At 47.5% G+C, this 19,851-nt stretch overlaps 1 protein-coding gene across 5 annotated transcripts in view; it reads right to left on the bottom strand.

The window, feature by feature from the left end:
- The window catches only part of LOC133415664 (protein turtle homolog B-like), a 134,666-nt gene extending 115,475 nt beyond the window's left edge, over positions 1–19,191 (bottom strand). For all 5 annotated transcript variants that reach the window (XR_009770160.1, XM_061701889.1, XM_061701888.1 and 2 more), the window contains exon 1: positions 18,892–19,191. Coding sequence is in view for 4 of the 5 variants with exons in the window: in XM_061701889.1 (XP_061557873.1) it covers positions 18,892–18,955 (64 nt within the window). In the remaining variant the exon portion in view is untranslated. The remainder of the gene's footprint in view (positions 1–18,891) is intronic.
- Positions 19,192–19,851: the final 660 nt, after the last annotated feature.

A 19,851-nucleotide genomic window follows, 5' to 3' on the forward strand; every position in this document is an offset into this window, starting at 1 on the left:
ACCATAGGTGAGGGTAGGAACATAGATCGACCAATAAATTGAGAGCTTCGCTCTTTCTTCACCACAATGGACCCATACAAAGTCTACGTCACTGCAGACACTGCACCGATCTGCCTGTCGATCTCCCGTTCCATTCTTCCATCACTCGTGAACAAGACCCCAAGCTACTCGAACTCCTCCAATTGGGGCAGGATCTCATCCCCGACCCAGAGAGGACACTCCACCCTTTTCTGACTGAGGACCATGCTCTCAGATTTGGAGATCTGCTTTTCATCCCAACCGCTTCACACTTGGGTGCGAACCACTCCAGTGAGAGTTGTAGATCACGGCATGATGAAGCCAACAGAACCACATCATCTGCAAAAAGCAGAGATGCAACACTGAGGCCACCAAACCGGGACCCCTCTATTTTCGGCTACATCTAGAAATTCTGTGCATAAAAGTTATGAACAGAATCGGTGACAAAAGGCAGCTTTGGTGGAGTCCAACTTACTGCCGGCAATGCATACCAAACTCTGACACCGGTCGTACAAGGACCGAACAGCCCCTATCAGAAGGTTCGGTACCCCATACTCCTGAAGCACCCCCCACAGGACTCCCCAAGGGACATGGTCTAATGCCTTCACCAAGTCCATAAAACTCATGTACACTGGTGGGACGAACTCCCATGCACCCTCGAGGACCGACCAAGGGTGTAGAACTGGTCCACTGTTCCATGGCCAGGACGAAAACCACACTGCTGCTCCTGAATCTGAGATTCGACTTCCTGATGGACCCTCCTCTCCAGCACCCCTGAATGGACCTTACCAGGGAGGCTGAGGAGTGTGATTCCCCCTGTAGTTGGAACACCCCCTTCCTAAAAAGGGGAACACCACCCCAGTCTGCCAATCCAGAGGCACAGTCCCCGATGTCCATGCGATGTTGCAGAGCCGTGTCAACTAGGACGGCCCCACAACATCCAGAGCCTTTAGGAACTCCGGGCAGATTTAAGCCACCTTGCCACTGAGAAGATTTTTAACCACCTCGATGACCCTCACAGCTGGTGTCCACCAACGGCTTTGGGGTTTGCTGCCACGACAGGCACCGACCACCTTACAGCCACAGCTCTGGTCGGCCGCCTCAGGAATGAAGGCTCGAAACATGGTCCACTCGGACTCAATGTCCCCCGCCTCCCCCTGAACCTGGGTGAAATTCTGGCGGAGGTGGGAGTTGAAACTCCTTCTGACAGGGGATTCTGACAGACATTCACAGCAGACCTTCACAATAAGTTTGGGCCTGCCAGGTCAGACCGGCATCTTATCCCACCATCAGAGCCAACAAACCACCAGGTGGCGTTCAGTTGACAGCTCCGCCCCGCTCCTCACCCAAGTGTCCAAGACGTGGACACAAATCCGATGAGACAACCACAAAATCGGTCATCAAACTGCGGCCTAGGGTGTCCTGGTTTCAAGTACACATGTGAACACCCTTATGCTTGAACATGGTGTTCGTTAAAGACAATCCATCATGAGCACAGAAGTCCAATAACAGAACACCACTCGGGTTATGATCAGGGGGGGCGTTCCTCTCAATCACGGCCTTCCAGGTCTCACTGTCATTGCCCACGTGAGCATCAAAGTCCCCCAGCGGAACGATTGAGTCCCCAGCGGCAGCGGTCTCCAGCACCCCCTCCCAATACTCCAAAAAGGGTGGGGACTCTGAACTGCTGTTTGGTGCATTTTGGTTGACCTCACACACCAGCACGGACTCCTCTGCCAGAGAGTTGACGTTCCACATCCCTAGAGCCGGCTTCTGTAGCCGGGGATCAGCTCACTCACACTGCACCCGACTCCTATGTCCCCTCCCACAGGTGGTGAGGCAATGAGAAGTATATATGTATTTGCGGTTCCGGCGTCTGTGGGGGCGGGACTTTCTTTACTCCTTCCCGATATCAAGGGGGGACCACTGGATTGACCTCCCGCAGAGTATTGATGGTGTGATGGTGGACTCGCCCATGTTCTGTGGGTGCTGGGGCGGTGCTAGCTGACACCGACCTTGGTTCCCCGCTTAGGCTACTGGTGGGGGGAGGTGGAGCCCCCCTGTCACTCCTTGGGTCTGCTTCCTCCTCTTCTCTCCGTTCCTTAACCCCTACCCCACCCCCCCACCCCAATCCCACATCACGATCGATTGGGTGGGGTACTCTTCCACCGGGCTGCAGGCTCAGCAATTACAGCACACTGTAATTGTCAGTCATTATGCATGCGAAACTGTGTAATTGCATTTGCATGTGTCCGCAGGCACACACCCCTGGGACTTTTCCACTGGGTGTGGGACCACTCATTTATTGCGACAAATAAGTAATGAATATTCAAATTGCTTCGGTATCCCCTCACTCACACTCTCGTCCTATAGACATTTATAATTTACATAGCCACTCCTACCACACTTCCGTTGTACAGCCGGGTTTACGACCGCTCCAGTCTTCACTCAGATCTTCAATAGATCTCTGGAACTGTGCGAAGTTCCATCCTGTTTCAAACGCTCCACCATCATTCCAGTCCCCAAGAAACCTGCAATCTCGGGTCTGAATGACTACAGGCCTGTCGCTTTGACATCTGTGGTCATGAAGTCCTTTGAACGTCTCGTGCTGGACCACCTCAAGAGTGTCACAGGTCCCCTGCTGGAACGCCTGCAGTTTGCCTACCAAGCGAACAGGTCTGCGGATGATGCAGTCAACATGGGACTGCACTTCATCTTAGAACACCTCGACAGTGCAGGGACCTATGCGAGGATCCTGCTCGTGGACTTCAGCTCAGCGTTCAACACCATCATCCCTGAACTCCTTGCATCCAAGCTTCTCCAGCTCAGCGTCTCACCTGCCATCTGCCAGTGGATTTACAGCTTTCTGACGGGCAGGACACAGCAGGTCAGTCTGGGGGAGGCCACCTCATCCACACGCAGCATCAGCACTGGGGCGCCCCAAGGTTGTGTCCTCTCTCCGCTGCTCTTCTCTCTCTACACGAACGACTGCACCTCAGCGAACCCGACTGTCAAACTCCTGAAGTTTGCAGATGACACCACTGTCATCGGCCTCATCAAGGACGGTGACGAGTCTGCATATCGACAGGAAGTGGAGCGGCTGGAGCTGTGGTGCCGACACAACCTGGAGCTGAACACGCTCAAGACTAGAGATGATCGTGGACTTCAGGAGGCATCCTTCGCCACAGCTGCCCCTCACGTTGTCCAGCTGCCTTGTGTCAAGCGTCGAGACCTTCAAGTTCCTGGGAATTACAGTCTCTCAGGACCTGAAGTGGGCGACCAACATCAACTCCGTCCTCAAAAAGGCCCAACAGAGGATGTACTTCCTGCGGCTTCTGAGAAAGCACGGCCTGCCACCGGAGCTGCTGAGACAGTTCTACACAGCGGTCATCGAATCAGTCCTGTGTTCTTCCATCACAGTCTGGTTTGGTGCTGATACAAAAAAGGACAAACTCCGACTGCAACGGACAATCAAAACTGCTGAAAGGATTGTCGGTACCCCCCTACCCACCACTATAATGCAGCCCGAGACAAAAATGTGTTTCACACCCCTGTTCTAGAGCATGATTCAACAGAACGCCTGCATGTTTACATGCAAATGTTAGTGCTAGCAGTAGCTGGCTACATTAAGTTATGCTGCCTGCTTGTTAGCCGTATTAAAATTACGTGAACATACCTCAACCTCTCCTTAAATGGACAGCCCAAAAGTAATCTACCGAGCACCTGGTGACGACACCACGTTTTTCCCCCCTCTTTATGTTCATTTTTACAAGCACATTGCCCGAATCCATTGTTGTTGTTGTCGCCATGGTCACGGTCATATCAAGTTCTGGTCCCGCCTCCCGACAGTGTTTGATTTGACAAGATATAGCCCAGAGATCGTAAAAGACGGAATTAAGGTGATATCATAATAAATGTCATGTAGTGTTACCAGTGGCTGACCGAGACAGAGCAAGATTTTATGGCAGTAGTCTGACACAGTGCCATCGTTTAAAGACCAAATTTGTCTTGTAGTCTTATCCAGACATAAGAGGCACGCCCCACAAGTGTATGGAATCATTCATTTGAAATGCAAAAAAAGGGGGAGAGCCGTTATGCCGCCTGGCCGAGAGGCCATCGAGAGGCCATCGCCCAGAGTCAGCTGGGACAGTCTCCAGCACGCCCCCAACCCTAGTGAGGATAAGCGGTAGGGAAAATGGTTGGATGGATGTCTGTAATTATTCTTGTTGCATGTTTAGTTGGAAGAAAAAAGGAGGAAAAAAGGAGGAGGCCGACAACATCACCTCTGTTCAGCCATGGTTTTCCACCTTTATGTTCTGTATATGGCCTCTCACCCCTCTTTCAAACCATCTCTTCCTTGTCCAGAATATAAAAAAATTTTTCATCCTCAAAAGAGTGCTGTTTCTCTTGGAGGTGCAGGTAGACAGCTGAGTATTGACCTGAGAATTTTGCCTGTCTGTGTTGTGCCACGTGTCTGCTTAGTAGTTGCTTTGTTTCCCCAATGTATCTCTGCATTCCTCACTGCACTTTGACTGCATACACCAAATTGCTTTTCTGCGTGTGTGTTGTCCGGTCTTTGGGGTGAGAAAGAAACTCAATAAGTCTCCCTCCAACAAACAGTGCAACCTCCTTTACCGTGAGGTCACTCCAGGACCACTTTACAACTGAATGGAACATCAGGGAGGGAGTTTCCGCCCAATGACTCAGGTGGCCGCAATTGGCTAGCAACCAGTCCAAGATGTACCCCGCCTCTCGCCCAGAGTCAGCTGGGATAGGCTCCAGCACGCCCACAAACCTAATGAGAATAAGGGGTACGGAAAATGGATGGATGAAGGCCTCTGGACTCAGTATAGGCAGATACTTAAAATCAAAGATTCGGACTCGGGTGCGAAAAAATGTGATCGGAGCATCCCTAAAAGAAACTCAACAAGTCTGCTTCCAACAAACATCACGGCCTCCTTGACCGTGAGGTAACTCCACGACCACTGAATGGATTATTAATGAGGGAGTTTCCACCCAACGATTCTGGTAGACGGACAATGGCCTCTCGGTCAGGCGGTTAAATGGCTCTCCCCCTTTTTATTGCATTCCAAAGGAATGTTTTCATAGGTGGTTTGAGGCACGGCTCCAAGTTGGAGCATAAATACTAGCTAGTGCGTTCTAACTAAGCCTTGTTGCATGAACTGATGAAGCCTGCTGGGATGAGAGGCGAAATGTCTTTGAAGACAAACACAAAAGTCTTGTTCTCGAAACAGTCAAAATGTGGTTGCATTCCTCAAAGGTTGAAGGCGAAAATGCAAATAGCCACAATTAATTATTTAACTGTTAAAAAACATTTAGCAAAGGTGCCTAACCCACGTGTCAAACTCAAGGCCTGTGTCCACATCCGGCCCGCCACATCATTTTGTGACCAACGAAAGCAAATCATTTGCATCAAATTCTATGATTCTTGCTGAAATCTGTACCAAAATGTTAAATCGTCAAATTAAAAATGAGATACATTGAGATATTGGAAGCATTTTTTTATTTTTTTTTACCAAACCGAAGAATAGTTGAACAAACTCTTATCCCCAACTTCTGATTTTAAATACCCGTATTTTGGCTATGTAGACCTCCATTAGAGTGACTCTCTAACATGGACTTAGTATAAAAGTGTCAATTTAATGTTTTTTTTAAATAACCTTGGTTTTGTTACAAAAGTGTCCAGAAAAAGGCCGCTCTGACAGCTACTTCTGTTTGACCCAGTTTTGTATCTGCTTTGTCCATATTTGGCTAAGACCGCCCCCTTTCCTTTGATTGGCTGCCTCCGTGTAGAAGACCAACTTGTGAGAGCAAATGTGTTTCTTATCTTGACAGCATTGGCTCGGGAGCAGAAAAGGAAGACGAAGATCTTCGCTAGTGACATTGATAAGCTCAAGAAATTTGAATGGCCTGATTTCAGGCCTCTCGGCAGAAAAACACCTGGAACTCAGAAATGCGTGGACAATTTTAATTCATATTTCATATTTACTGAGGCACCATAGAGACAGTACATGCCAAATACTAGAAAAAGTTGGTATGGCAAATAATGTCCCCTGAAAGGGTCTTTAATTTTCTAGCTGGTCCACATTGACTGAGTCATGCGTTCACACCTAAAAAAACAAACCACAACCAGGCAGAAAACCAGCAAGCATTCCATTAAAAACTGTACAAAGGGTACGAGGGTCATAGTACTCTAAAATTGCAATGTTGAGCCATATTGTTTTTTGTTGTTATTGTTGAGCCATATTGTTTTGCTTTCGGTTTACTCTTAATTACTGTATTTCAGGGTCAGGCAATCTTTAATGGAGCATACTACCAAGATCCTGGTAACATATACATACCGTGCTTCCCAAGAGAATGTGTGTGTGGAAGCTGACCGTTGTTGTGTTGAGCATGCCCTGAGCCTCAAAAAACATCATCCGCCATCTTCTTTGGTCACTTTAACCTGGCGGTAAGTAAGCTCACCCAAGTCTGCAGAAGTGAAGGGGAGGGTGTTGAGGAACTTAGTTGTATCTGACAGTGGGAGTGGATCAGTCTGGCTCCAATCCAGGGTTATCACTGGCAAAAATGGTAGTATTTACCAGCTGCTAGCTAGGGACAGCAGAACTCAGCCAGAGGGATGCTGCAGGCCCTGGCTGGCTGGTGTCGTCAGATCTGTCTGCACACTCACAGTTGCTGACTCATCCAGAGGCCACCATTGATACTGTATGTTCAGGCCCACGACAAACTACATAACCAGTTAGAAAACCTGAAGGCGATATCTTCAAACTCAGTTGCACGTACAGATTATTGCTTCTTTCTGTTTCCCCACCCATGGAAGATATGAGGGAAGCCGCTTATAAATGACTCCTTAAGTCATCTTTTGGCAAACGATGCTCAAGTCTATCCTCTTTGGGGAAGAGGTTATATAACATTTGCTGTGTAGGCTGTCAAGCTCAGCAGTATGCAACAAATTGCGAAATAATTTTGTGTCAAAAGTTGAACAATCCGTAGTAAATAGATAATATTTTTAACTCATCAAACACTGCCCAAGTGCTCATCTAATCAGACATTCTGAAGCACGCACGCTATCCTGATTTCCTCCCATCATCTCCACTCTCCACACTTACACAGAATGTATAGAAGGAGGCATGGGGGAGAAAAAAATAACAGGATGATGCTGCTGCAACTTCCCTCAAACCAGGCTTTCACAACACATCTACACACTTTTTGTCTGACAAATATACAGTACATTCGTTGACCTCCAAAATTATTGCAACATTAGTTTGACGAATGTGGCTGGGGAGAGGGAAGTCTGGGCTTCCCTGGTTCAGCTGCTGCCCCCGCGACCGACCTCGGATACGCGGAAAAAGATGGATGGATGGATGGGTGGATGGTTTGACTAGTGATGTTGTGATAATTCTTGATTTGACTGAACACAAATTAAAAGACTTGAGACTCGTCTTGGACTTGGGAGTTAAAGATCTGATACTTGTCTCGAGACATGATGACTTAACAGACTTGACTGTTGTTGATTTTATCCATCCATCCATTGTCTGTAAAGCTTATCCTCACTAGGGTCGCGGGCGTGCTGGGGCCTATCCCAGCTGTCATCGGGCAGGAGGCGGGGTACACCCTGAACTGGTTGTCAGCCAATCGCAGGGCACATAGAAACAAACAACCATTCATACTCACAGTCATGCCTACGGGCAATTTAGAGTCTCCAATTAATGCATGTTTTTGGGATGTGGGAGGAAACCGGAGTGCCCGGAGAAAACCCACGCAGACACGGGGAGAACATGCAAACTCCACACAGGCGGGGCCGGGGATTGAACCCGGGTCCTCAGAACTGTGAGGCTGACGCTCTAACCAGTCGGCCACCGTGCCGCCTATTAGTAATTATAATTATGATAATTATAAAGTAGCAAATATCCATCCATCCATCTACCCCAGTCCTCAGAACTGTGAGGCAGACGCTCTAACCAGTCACCCACCGTGCCGCCAGTAGTAAATATAAATAATTATATTTATTAGAAGAAGAACAATCACCTTTATTATTATTATTGAACAAAATTTGTTCTCTGCATTTAACCCATCACAGTGAACACATACACGTTAGTGGAACACACTGGAGCAGGGGTCAGCTGAAGCGCCCGGGGAATCAGTGTCTTGCTCAAGGACACCACAGCCGTGAGTGCGGGGGATGTTGGCGGATGGTCCAGTCGGGGTCTTGAACCTAGGTCCCCCACGGCGGCAGGTGATGACCTTAACCATTGGTCCACGGCTGCCCAATGGTATTAGAATAATAAAGCAGCATCTTTGTGTTTCACCAAAATTAAAACCTACTAACATCTTTTACTTTGGAAAAACAATTATCAACATCTTTGCCTATTTTCTGACAAACCAGTAACTGAATGATCATCAATTTTTTTCTGGATTATCAATTGGAAATTATGTCATGTTTTTGAATAAAGGGACGGCATTTTTCTAATCAAATTAATCGATAATCTAAAAACTAATCAACAGATTAATAATTTCTTAAAATAATCGTTACTTGCATCCATACATCGATTACTAACTTCGATCTGTCCAGGGCTGAGTGTAGTACACAGCTGAAATCACCACCTAGGATTATCTGATCGTTATCATGGTCAGAGAGATGTCATGATCTGTGCCCTGTAGTTCCTCTGCGGAGCGTGGGCGGCGATTTATTCCTCTTTTTTCCCTCTCTCTCCATCACTAATTACCTCCTCGCTGGCGCACCTGGTTTCAATCAGTACTCATCACAGCCTGCACTTAAGCCTGCCTGTTCCAGTGTTCCAGCGTCAGAGCATTCTCGCACCGCCACGGTACACCAGCCAACGCGTTGCTCCTCCTTGTGAGAAAGATTCCCAGATTATTTGTGCTTGTACTTACTTGTTTGTCTCCTACTCCTCCAGTGCCTTCCTGTGCCTCCTGCCACGACGCCCGGCCCAACCATACTGCCTAGCTCACTCCCCTGCTCACGCTCCAGCCTCTTGCAAGTTCCCTGGTCCAAAGGACGGAGCTCAAGCCATGGAATTCTCGACCCCGCGCTACCCTCAATCAATGCCCTTCCAACTGCTTCCTCCCTCTCAGTCTGCTTTTGGGTCCAGTCTAATACCATTTGGTTACAAACCGTCACAGAATACTCTGGCCAACATGGACCCACCCACATGACACGACAGGATAAAATTCTCGAGGAAATCATGGACTCACTCAACACCCTCACACAAGTATACCTCATGTCTGCTCAAGTTCACCCTGGCAATTCCCACATCACCAAACCCCCCTGTGAATACTCTTCCTGAGAGCACTACCTGCAAAACCACCTCCCCCTCTCCTACAAAGAACCTCACGTTCCCCCTCCTGAGCCTTACTCTGGGGTTCTAGGTTCTTGGAGTCAGTTTTTGTTAAATTGTTCACTAGTTTTGGATCTGCAGCCACTTAGTTATCCCACGGACAGAGCTAAGTTTGCCTTCATAATTAACCTCCTGGTGGTAGAGCTGCTTGGTGGGCTACCGCTTTGTGGCATAATTCCTCCCCCTTGATAATCTCTTTTGACTTTTCTTTCTGCCGAGCTCACTAAGATTTTTGACCACAACGTTAAGTGCAGGGAATCCTCTCAGCGGCTCTTGCCTCTTACTCAGGGCTCCAAATCCGTAGCCTCATATTCGGCCGATTTCCGAATTGTGGCTGGTGACTGTGGGTGGAATGAGTCGGCTCTGATGGGGATTTTTGCTAAAGGGCTGTCTGAACGGCTCAAGGATGAGTTAACGGCCAGAGAAGAGCCCACCTCGTTGGAGGGGCTAATTTCGGATCTGGCCCCTGGGCCACCAGTTTGACACCAGTGCTCTGGAGCGTCAGCGCCATTTTAGTCACTGGCTTTGCATTTACTGTGGTCAGCCGGGCCATTTCATCACCTCCTGCCCACTAAGGCCAAAAGACCGGGCTCCCCACGGACGGAGAGCACCGTGGTGAGCCAGACCAATTCCTCTCCCAGCTCTCGCAGCTCTCCAAGCTCTCTCTCTCGCATGACCGTTCCTTCTTGCATCCTTGGACAACACTGCAACACTGACTCTGGAGCAGACAACAATTTTACTCAAGAGGGCTTGGCGTGTCAGCTCCAGCTATTCCTTGAACCTCTCCCTCTCCCCAAGAAGGTTACTGCCCTGGACGGGCGCCTCATATCTCCAGTTACTCACCAAACGGCATCAATCACCCTCCTCATCTCTGGCAACCACCGGAAAACCCTCCAATTGTTCGTCATCCCCTCACCAGAGACCCCATTAGTCCTTGGACTTCCCTGATTAAAAGAAACCCCACTATCGATTACTGGTTGGACCCATTTTTGCCACTCTCACTGTCTTCGCTCAGCCGTCCCGACCTCCAGTGAACCTCAGCCCCAAGCAGCACCACTCGATCTCTCCCTGGTCCCCGAAGAATACTACAATCTCTCTCGGCTTTTCCATAAGGATTTGGCCATCTCTCTACCCCCCGCCCCCGCCACCCCCACATCGCCCTTATGACTGCGCCATCGACCTCCTTCCTGGAGCTGCTCTCCCCTAAGTTGCCCCTGAAAAGATTGCCATGAAGAACTACATCCATGACTACCGAGCCTCTGGAGTCATCTGGCCTTCCTCCTCCCCCCTGGGGCCTGGTTTCTTCTTTGCTGGGAAGAAAGATTCCACTCCCCGACCATGCATTGACTTCCGTGGACTCAACGACATAACCATCAAGAACAAATCCCAGCTGCCCCTCATTGACCCATCATTTCAACCACTCTGACTCTCAGATCTTCACCAAGTTGGACCTACGCAACGCCTACCACCTCATCCGCATTAAAGACTGGGATGAATGGAAAACAGCCTTTCAAACCCCTCTTGGACATTTTGAATATCTGGTCGTGCCCTTTGGGTTAACCAACGCCCCCACAGTTTTTCAAACGTTCATCAACGACGTCCTCTGAGATATGCTTAACCAGTTCGTCTTTGTCTACCTAGAACACATCCTCATTTTCTCCCGCTTACTGAAAGAACAGCGACAACATGTCCACCAAGTGCTTCAGCGCCTCCTGGAAAACCGCCTCTTTGTCAAACCGCCTCTATGTCAAAACGCCTCTTTGTCAAACCTGAAAAGTGTGAATTTCACTTCACCTCTGTACACTTTTTGGGATACATCATTGCAAAAGGACAACTACAACCACATATCCCGTCGTCAATTGGCCCATCCCCTCCACCCGCAAGGAGCTGCAACCCTTCCTGGGTTTTGCGAACTTCTACCGCAGATTCATTTGTGATTACAGCAAGGGGGCCGTTCCCCTTACTAGCCTTGCCTCTACCCGCTCCCCGTTTCATTGGACACCTGCTGCTTCCCTTCAAACGCCTTAAGGAACTGTTCACCGCTGCCCCTATCCTGAGACAGGTGGACACCTCCGACAGGAGCTGGGGTCGTCCTCTCCCAGCAAGACCACGAAACCCAGAAACTCCACCCCTGTGCCTTCTTTTCCCATCGCCTGTCACCTTCCAAATGTAACTACGACGTGGGAAATTGTGAATTACTGGCAATTGTTTGGAGGAATGGAGGCACTGGTTTGAGGGGTCCGGGACTCTTTTCATTCAGGTAGGCGCTACCGATCAACGCAAACTAGAACTAGTAGACATTCCAACAGCTTCTTCCCTCTTGCGATCAACTTCTTAAACACCTAACCTATAATTCCATTACAACAAGCTGGCAATTTTTTGACTTGAGTTCGTTGTCACATTTCTGTGGGGCCAATTATGTATTACTTGTGCACTCACTGTAGTTGTCTCGCCATGCTGCACTATTTGCATATACTGGCCACTCATGCCAGAGTAGCATCTGCTCCATTTGCACACTGATTGAGGAGTATCTGTAACATTTGCACAACCGACATTGTCCCAGATGATCGCACTACTCGTCACTTTAAACCGCATACACTCCTTGAAGTCTCAGCGCCCTTTGCACAATGGTCATTGCACCGGACTATTGCAATATTAGTCGTTCGAACTGCTCTAAGTGCTAGAGGACTCTGCATCTTTTTGCACAATTGTTTTTTGTCAATGTCTTTATGTCCCCAAAGTGTTCTGTAAATTGACTGTTTGTTGTACTAGAGCGGCTCCAACTACCGGAGACAAATTCCTTGTGTGTTTTGGACATACTTGGCAAATAAAGATGATTCTGATTCTGATTCTGATTATTTGTGCGGAGCACAAAAACCTTGCCTACCTCCGCTCAGCTAAGCGTTTAAACCCCCGGCAAGCTCGTTGGGCCCTGTTCCTCAGCCGCTTCAATTTCAGCCTCTCCTTCTGCCTGGGTCTCGGCAAGCCAGACGCCCTCTCTCGCCTCTATTCACCCCCCTCCATCTTTGTTGAACTGTATCCGATCGTTCCCTCCTCCTGTTTTGTTGGGGCTGCCACCTGGGAGATAGAACAGGGTGTTTAAGGAGGCCCAAAGGAGCCAACCTGATCCCAAGAGCAGACCTCCAGGCCATCTCTTCGTGCCCCATTCTGCCCGCTCTGAAGTACTTCAGTGGGGATACAACTCTGAACTCACCTGTATTCCCAGAATCACTCGAACCCTCCAATTCCTGCACACTTCTGGTTGCCCAGCCTGGCGAAAGACACCCGGGAGTTCATCCCAGCTTCCTTCGTTTGTGCCCGGGGAAAAGCCTTGCATCAGCCCCAGCTGGTCTGCCTTACCTATCCCGAGCAGGCCCTGGTCCCACATTGCCTTGGAATTCGTTACCAGCCTCCCCCATTCTGAAGGTAACACCGTCATTCTTATCGTCATAGATTGTTTCTCTAAGTGTGTCCACTACGTGCCCCTTCCCAAGTTACCTTCTGCTCTCAAGACCATCATGGGATGCTATGGTTTCCAACCCCCTCTGTTTAAGGAGCAGGATCATCCGGTGGGTGTTTCTTTGGTGAGGGAGCAGCTGCGGCGGATCCGAACGATTTGGAAGGATGTCAGGGCAGCTCTCACTTGTTCGGTCGTGAAAACAAGTAGTTGGCTGATCTTCATCGCTCCCCTAGACCTGTATACAAGCTGGGTCAGATGGTGTGGCTCTCCTCCCGTGACCTCCCTCTCCAAAGAGAATCACGTAAGCTCACGCCACGCTGCATTGGACCTTTCCCGGTTACCAAAGTCATCAATTCCACCTCTGTACAGTTAAAGTTTGCCTAGTCCCTTAGTATCCATCCCACGTTTCATGTATCTCTGCTCAAGCCTGTCTCTACCAGTGCTCTTAGCCCTCATGCATCCTGGATGTGCGGCACCAGGGAAGGGGGTTTCAGTTCCTCGTAGACTGAGAGGCTTATGGTCCGGAGGAACTTTCCTGGATATCTCGTCAATTCATCCTGGATGACTCTTCCCACACTGGGAAGCCTGGAAGGACACCAGGGGGCGTGCGTTGAGGGGGGGGGTACTGTCATGATCTGTGCCCTGTAGTTCCTTTGCGGAGCGTGGGTGGCGCTTTGTTCCTCTTTTTTCCCCTCTCTCTCCAGCACTAATCACCTCCTTGCCTGTGTACTTGGTTTTAATCAGCACTCATCACAGCCTGCACTTACAATAAACCTGCCAGTTCCAGTTTTTCTGCGCCAGAGTATTCTCACACCACCGCAGTACACCGGCCAAACTCGTCGCGCCTGCTTGTAAGAAAAATTCCCCCTATTACTTGTGCCTGTAATTACTTGGTTTTATCCTCCTCCAGTGCCTTCCTGTGCCTCCTGCCATGACGCCCGCCCCAACCACACTGCCTAGCTCACTCCCCTGCTCACGCTCCAGCCTCCTGCACAGCCTCCTGCACGCTCCATGCCTTGGAATTCTCGACCCAGCGCTACCCTCAATAAATCCCCTTCCAACTGCTTCATCCGTCTCAATCTGTTTTTGGGTCCAGTCTAATACCATTTGGTTCCAAACTGTCACAGGAGATTTGAAAATAGAAAAAAAAACACATGAAAAAAAAAGGGTTATCCCAATACAGAAATACAGGATTCGGATAAGCACCATGACACTGTAAAGAGGGGAAAAAATGCAATAGAATCAAATATGATCAGATTGAAATCAGGCCGGCGGCACAGTGGACGACTGACTGGTTAGAGCTTCAGCCTCACAATTCTGAGGACCTGGGTTCAATCCCCGGCCCCGCCTGTGTGGAGTTTGCATGTTCTCCCCGTGCCTGTGTAGGTTTTCTCCGGGCACTCCGGTTTCCTACCACACCCCAAAAACATGCGTGGTAGGTTAATTGACAACTCTAAATTGCCCGTAGGTGTGAATGTGAGTGCAAATGGTTGTTTGTTTATATGGGCCCTGCGATTGGCTGGCAACCAGTTCAGGGTGTACCACGCCTCCTGCCCGATGATAGTTGGGATAGCCACCAGCACGCCCGCGACCCTAGTCAGGAGAAGCAGCTCAGAAAATGGTTGGATGGATAATTTTCATAATATAATTACGTACACAAGTATATACAGTAAATGAACAGGTCATTTAAATAGACACATTCCTCCATCTTATGATCGGATCAGTGATTGGTTATCGTTTTTTTTAAACTCGCTGATCGGTGATCGGCCCCAAAGATCCTAATAGTGTAAAGCCCAATGTTAACACCTATGTGAGGACGTTTGTACAACATAGTTGTACCCCATAAACTGGTTGCAGAGAAGAGCAACCTGGGTATCGGCAGCTCACTGTGCACCTCGATACTGGACTTCCTCAGCAACAGACCCAAGAATGCTAGGATGGGAAACAACACCTCCTCCACTCTTATCCTGAACATGGGGACACCTCAGGGGTCTGCCCTCAGTCCCCTCTTCTACTCCCTCTTTTTACATGACTGCATTCCCATTCACACCATCGTCAAATTTCCTGACGACACTACCCTTGTAGGACTGATTAGGGACAACGACGAGTCAGCCTACAGGGAGGACGTCCAGCATCTCCCACACGTCCTCCCATGGCTCTGCTCAAACGGGAAGTCCATTTGTAAATTACGTCAAAAGACAAAATGGCTACAGCTTATCAATGAAGGACGCTGGGAATTAAAGGGATTTGGTCTCTGAAAATGTCAAACTCTTATTGCAATAACGTGGGCAAGTTTTGAAGGGCAGAATCAATATAATAGAATAGAAGAAACAATCCAATGAGAACATGTATTTAATACCCTGTGACATGACTACAGTGGGTCCTCAGTTTACGACCGAGTTCTGGCAGTGACAGAACTATGGCAGTGACAGAACCCAAACTGCACGTGAGAAGGAATGTGCCAAACAAAGTCTATCACTAACCTACGCAGTAGTAAAGTCTTAATTACAGTGTTAGGGAGGAAAAAAACTTATGGGTCATAAATCGTGAAAATTACCGGACCATCCATCCATCCATTTTCTGAGCCGCTTCTCCTCACTAGGGTCGCGGGCGTGCTGGAGCCTATCCCAGCTGTCATCGGGCAGGAGGCGGGGTACACCCTGAACTGGTTGCCAGCCAATCGCAGGGCACATAGGAACAAACAACCATTTGCACTCATAGTCATGCCTACGGGCAATTTAGAGTCTCCAATTCATGCATGTTTTTGGGATGTGGGAGGAAACCGGAGTGCCCGGAGAAAACCCACGCAGGCACAGGGAGAACATGCAAACTCCACACAGGCGGGCCCGGGGATTGAACCCGGGTCCTCAGAACTGTGAGGCTGACGCTCTAACCAGTCGGCCACCGTGCCGCCTTACCGGACCATTCAATAAATAAAATAAAAAAACAGTAAATATGGTCATAACTGATAATGGCCTCGTGCCACGTGACGACGTATTCTTACGCCCCTGTGCTGACTAGTTCATTCCGTGCCCCTCGTATCCTTCAAACGTCATGTGTCAATACCGTCATAAACCGAAGACCCCCTGTGATGTTGTATAATATGTAGCTTTGTGTCTACTAAATGTATGATCCAGCTCCATCATTCATTGGCTTTTCAGTCACTTTTCATGGGACAATGTCCGTATGTCACATCTCATGTCACTCAGTATGTGTTTACTGTAAATGTATTAATTTAATTAAATAATTTATTGATTCGGGCAGCACGGCGAAAGATTGGTTAGCACATCTGCCTCACAGTTCTGAGGTCCGAGTTCAAATCCGGCCTCGCCTGTGTGGAGTTTGCAGGTTCGCCCTGTGCCTGCGTGGCTTTTCTCCGAGTACTTACTCTCCGGGTTTCCTCCCACATCCCAAGAACATGCATGGTAGGTTAATTGAAGACTCTAAATTGTCCGTAGGTGTGAATGTGAGTGTGAATGGTTGTTTGTTTATATGTTCCCTGCAATTTGCCTGGAAACCAGTTCAGGTTTCACCTAAGCTATCTAACCCAAAGATAGCTGGGATAGGCTCCATTCATTCATGTCTTCGTTTAATCCCTCCATCTCTACTTGCCACTCTTGAGAATGTGAAGTACTGTATAGCGGAAGGGTGAGTAGCTGGGACTCAACATTATGTTACTGATGCTTCACTCACACCTGATGTGAGACATTTTCACAGCACAACGCATGCAAATATAGAGTTTATATAGAGATCCTCCTAGTGTACGGTGATGTCATTTGTAAATGAATTTGAAAGACACTATTGCTACTTATCAATGGAGGTCTACAGAGATAAGAAGGTGTCTTGTGACGAAGTTCTACTCATAATTGCAACAAAGTCAGAGCATTTTGAAGCCAGATGAAGGAAAAATTAAATATGAAACTTATTGTATTGCATGTCCATTATTTAGTAGCCAATACATGACTGTTTCATTGTGAGGATAAAACATTACATTTGTTTATTCTTTTTATTTGAATTAGATTTGATCTATCCTGATGTGGTTTATAATGTAGTTCTACGTGTGTGTGTGTGTGTTTGTGTGTGTGTGTGCGTGCGTGCGTCATCCAGCCATCCTTTTTTTTATACCAATTGTCATCATTTGGGTCACAAGTAAGCAGGAGCCTATCACAGCTGACATTGGGAGAGAGGCGGCTGGACTGGTCGCCAGCCAACGGGATAGTGCATATGGACAAACAATTCACACTGACAACACTCACATTCACACCTATGAGCAATTTCAAGTCTTCAATGAACCTAAATCAAAAGTGGGAGGAAACAGGAGTACACAGAGAGAACCCATGCAAGCATAGGGAGAATATACAAACTCCACACAAGGATGGCTTCTGCTACGACATGAAGCTAGAACCTCAGAACTGTGACGCTAACAACTATGTCAAGACTATGCGATATATGCATAGCAACTAACGATTATTTCAATAATTGATTACTCTGTTGATTATTTTTTCAATTAAACAAATCAGGTAAAAAAAAAAAGTTTGGGGATTTTCAATTTTGGGATCTTTTTTCAATTATCATAATTGTTGTCGATTCATTTGATTATTGAATAGTTGTTGATTAATCGATTAATTGCTTTAACTCTACTATATATACACAGTACCTCAATATTATTTATTCATTCATTTATTTGATTGTTTGTTTCAGCTAAACCTTGAACAAAAGGATTAAGACATGTTGGCCAAATTATATCTTCTGGAAGTACGTCATTGCTAAGCACACCAGGAAAGCTTAATTTTTTGTATCCGTTGATTACAGTGTTACTTTACTGTGGCTATGAAAATAAACAGTAGGTAAATAATTTTGTGAAATAGTGCAAAAATTCAATTCAAGAAAATGTATATGTGGCAACTAGTTCAGGGTGAACTCTGCCTCTCGCACGAAGTCACCTGGGATCGGCTCCAGTACACTCACCACCCCAGTGAGGATAAGCGGTATAAAAGACAGATAGATGAATGAAAAGAAGACGACCTATCAAGACTATTACCCATGTTGAAATTGTTGCCTCTAACTTTAACAAATTACATTTACATTCTCACCACACTTTTATATTTTGTTTATCCCAGAGGGAAAGTTTCCTGTGGTACAATACACAATTCTCTGTCTAGTGCAGACTGGCTGGATCACACCTGAAAGGGAGACCGCCGGTGTGTGACTTGGCCAGATTTCCAAATTCATTGGGCTCCCATAAATGTGCTGCATAAATACTGGGGTGCTTCTGAACGACAATGATAACTCACACTCGTGTCACTTTCATTTAAAAAGCTCATCTTGAGCAGACTGGGCTTGCGTCAATCACTGTGAAAATGCAAGGTCAGAGGTCAGGGTCAAGGCATTGAAACCATCCCACCAACACACAGCTGAACTGAACTAGGATGTTTGTCCTGCAATTTTAACATGAAGCGTGACATAATTTTTTTTTTTTTTTTAAAGTTCTGGTTTCCCTGATTTAATGAGAAGCAGCAGTGTGACTGTTACATCGAGCTCACATGCGCGCACACATACAAAGGAGGTAGTAGCGCTCTCAACGCACCATGCAATCATATCCCAGCACATCACCACCAACCAGGTGCATGCTGCAACCGCTGGCTCACCTTCCACTTTTGCAGAGCCAACTCTCAAAGCACCCAAAATGCAAAATGCTCTACAGGAATTCCACTGAGTTACTGCCACGATGATGCAGGCTAAACAGTGTATCAATTGTGTATGGGAGTCAGCAAACGCATTTTTTTAATTTTATTATTATTATTTTTTTTGCACCACACACTCTCTTTGAAGATGCTCGGTTGGAGTATAATGCACTAGACGGGTCGACTCCACACAGGTGCAGCGATTAACCAACTTGTAAAGTACGACATTTTAAATACAGAGACGTCTCCAATCAAATAAATACCTGCCCTACATCAAATTCAAGCAATTCAAGGGTTAAACTATCAGCAGAAGTCGCCGGTACTTAAAAGCTAACGTGCTTCGACTCACCTTGAGCGGCTGTTCCTCGGGTGCTGAATACACTTGCTATCAAAGTGGCCACATACCAAATCATAGTACTATTCCCGAGCGGAAATGAACCTCATCGTATCTCAAAGTGCCCCTTTCGGTGAAGCTCTCATCGTCGAGTGTTCCAGAGGAGGTTGGAGGCGGCCGGTACCCTTTCTGAATTCAAACCTAGCCCTGCCTGGACATTTCTCCATCCGAGCTTTCACCTCTCTTCCCCTCGCCGCCACTCTCTCCTCTCTCTCATCCCGACACGGATCACCTGCGCCAATGGGACCACAGCAAACCACTCTTGGAGACCGAGCAACAATCGTTAGGTCACCGCGAGACCCTCCTTCGCTCGTCCCTCATTGGCGGTTGCGGGGGTAATACGATCGTTGATTGGTTAGCTGCGGTGTCAGTTTGGGTGCCGGTGTGAGGCGTTCAACTGTTTTACATCGACTCAGTTTCTGGAACTCCAACTGAACAAATTATCGCAATGACGACAAGGCATTTTAAAGGTCTAATTACTAACAGTAACCGTGTGGACATGTTATAAAATATGATTATCCTGCACGCATTAAAGACACAGTATGTATGTTCAGCAAATTACCAAGTAAAACACAAATGTAACATATCCTGTACTAGAGGCTAAATATCCATCGTAGAACAGAACGAACGGACGAACACTTATACATGAATTGAAGTATAAAGATTATTGTTATTTTGTTGTTGTTGGTACGACACCTTAAAGGCTGCACATGAAGGAAGCGTTTGCTCCCGAGAGATTGACACTGATCCTATGATTTCCATGAGACCTTTAATGCAACACGAGAGGAAGCGGTTTCAAGGTGGGTTGGCTTGTGTTGCCTTTGCAGCATCATCCTGCGCAATAGTATGAGCGGAAACCTCCTGTTAATCATTGCTCAGTGAAATCAATTTGTTGACATTGAGTCAAATGTTCAC

Source organism: Phycodurus eques, chromosome 17, assembly GCF_024500275.1.
Source record: "Phycodurus eques isolate BA_2022a chromosome 17, UOR_Pequ_1.1, whole genome shotgun sequence".
NCBI classification, from domain to species: domain Eukaryota; kingdom Metazoa; phylum Chordata; class Actinopteri; order Syngnathiformes; family Syngnathidae; genus Phycodurus; species Phycodurus eques.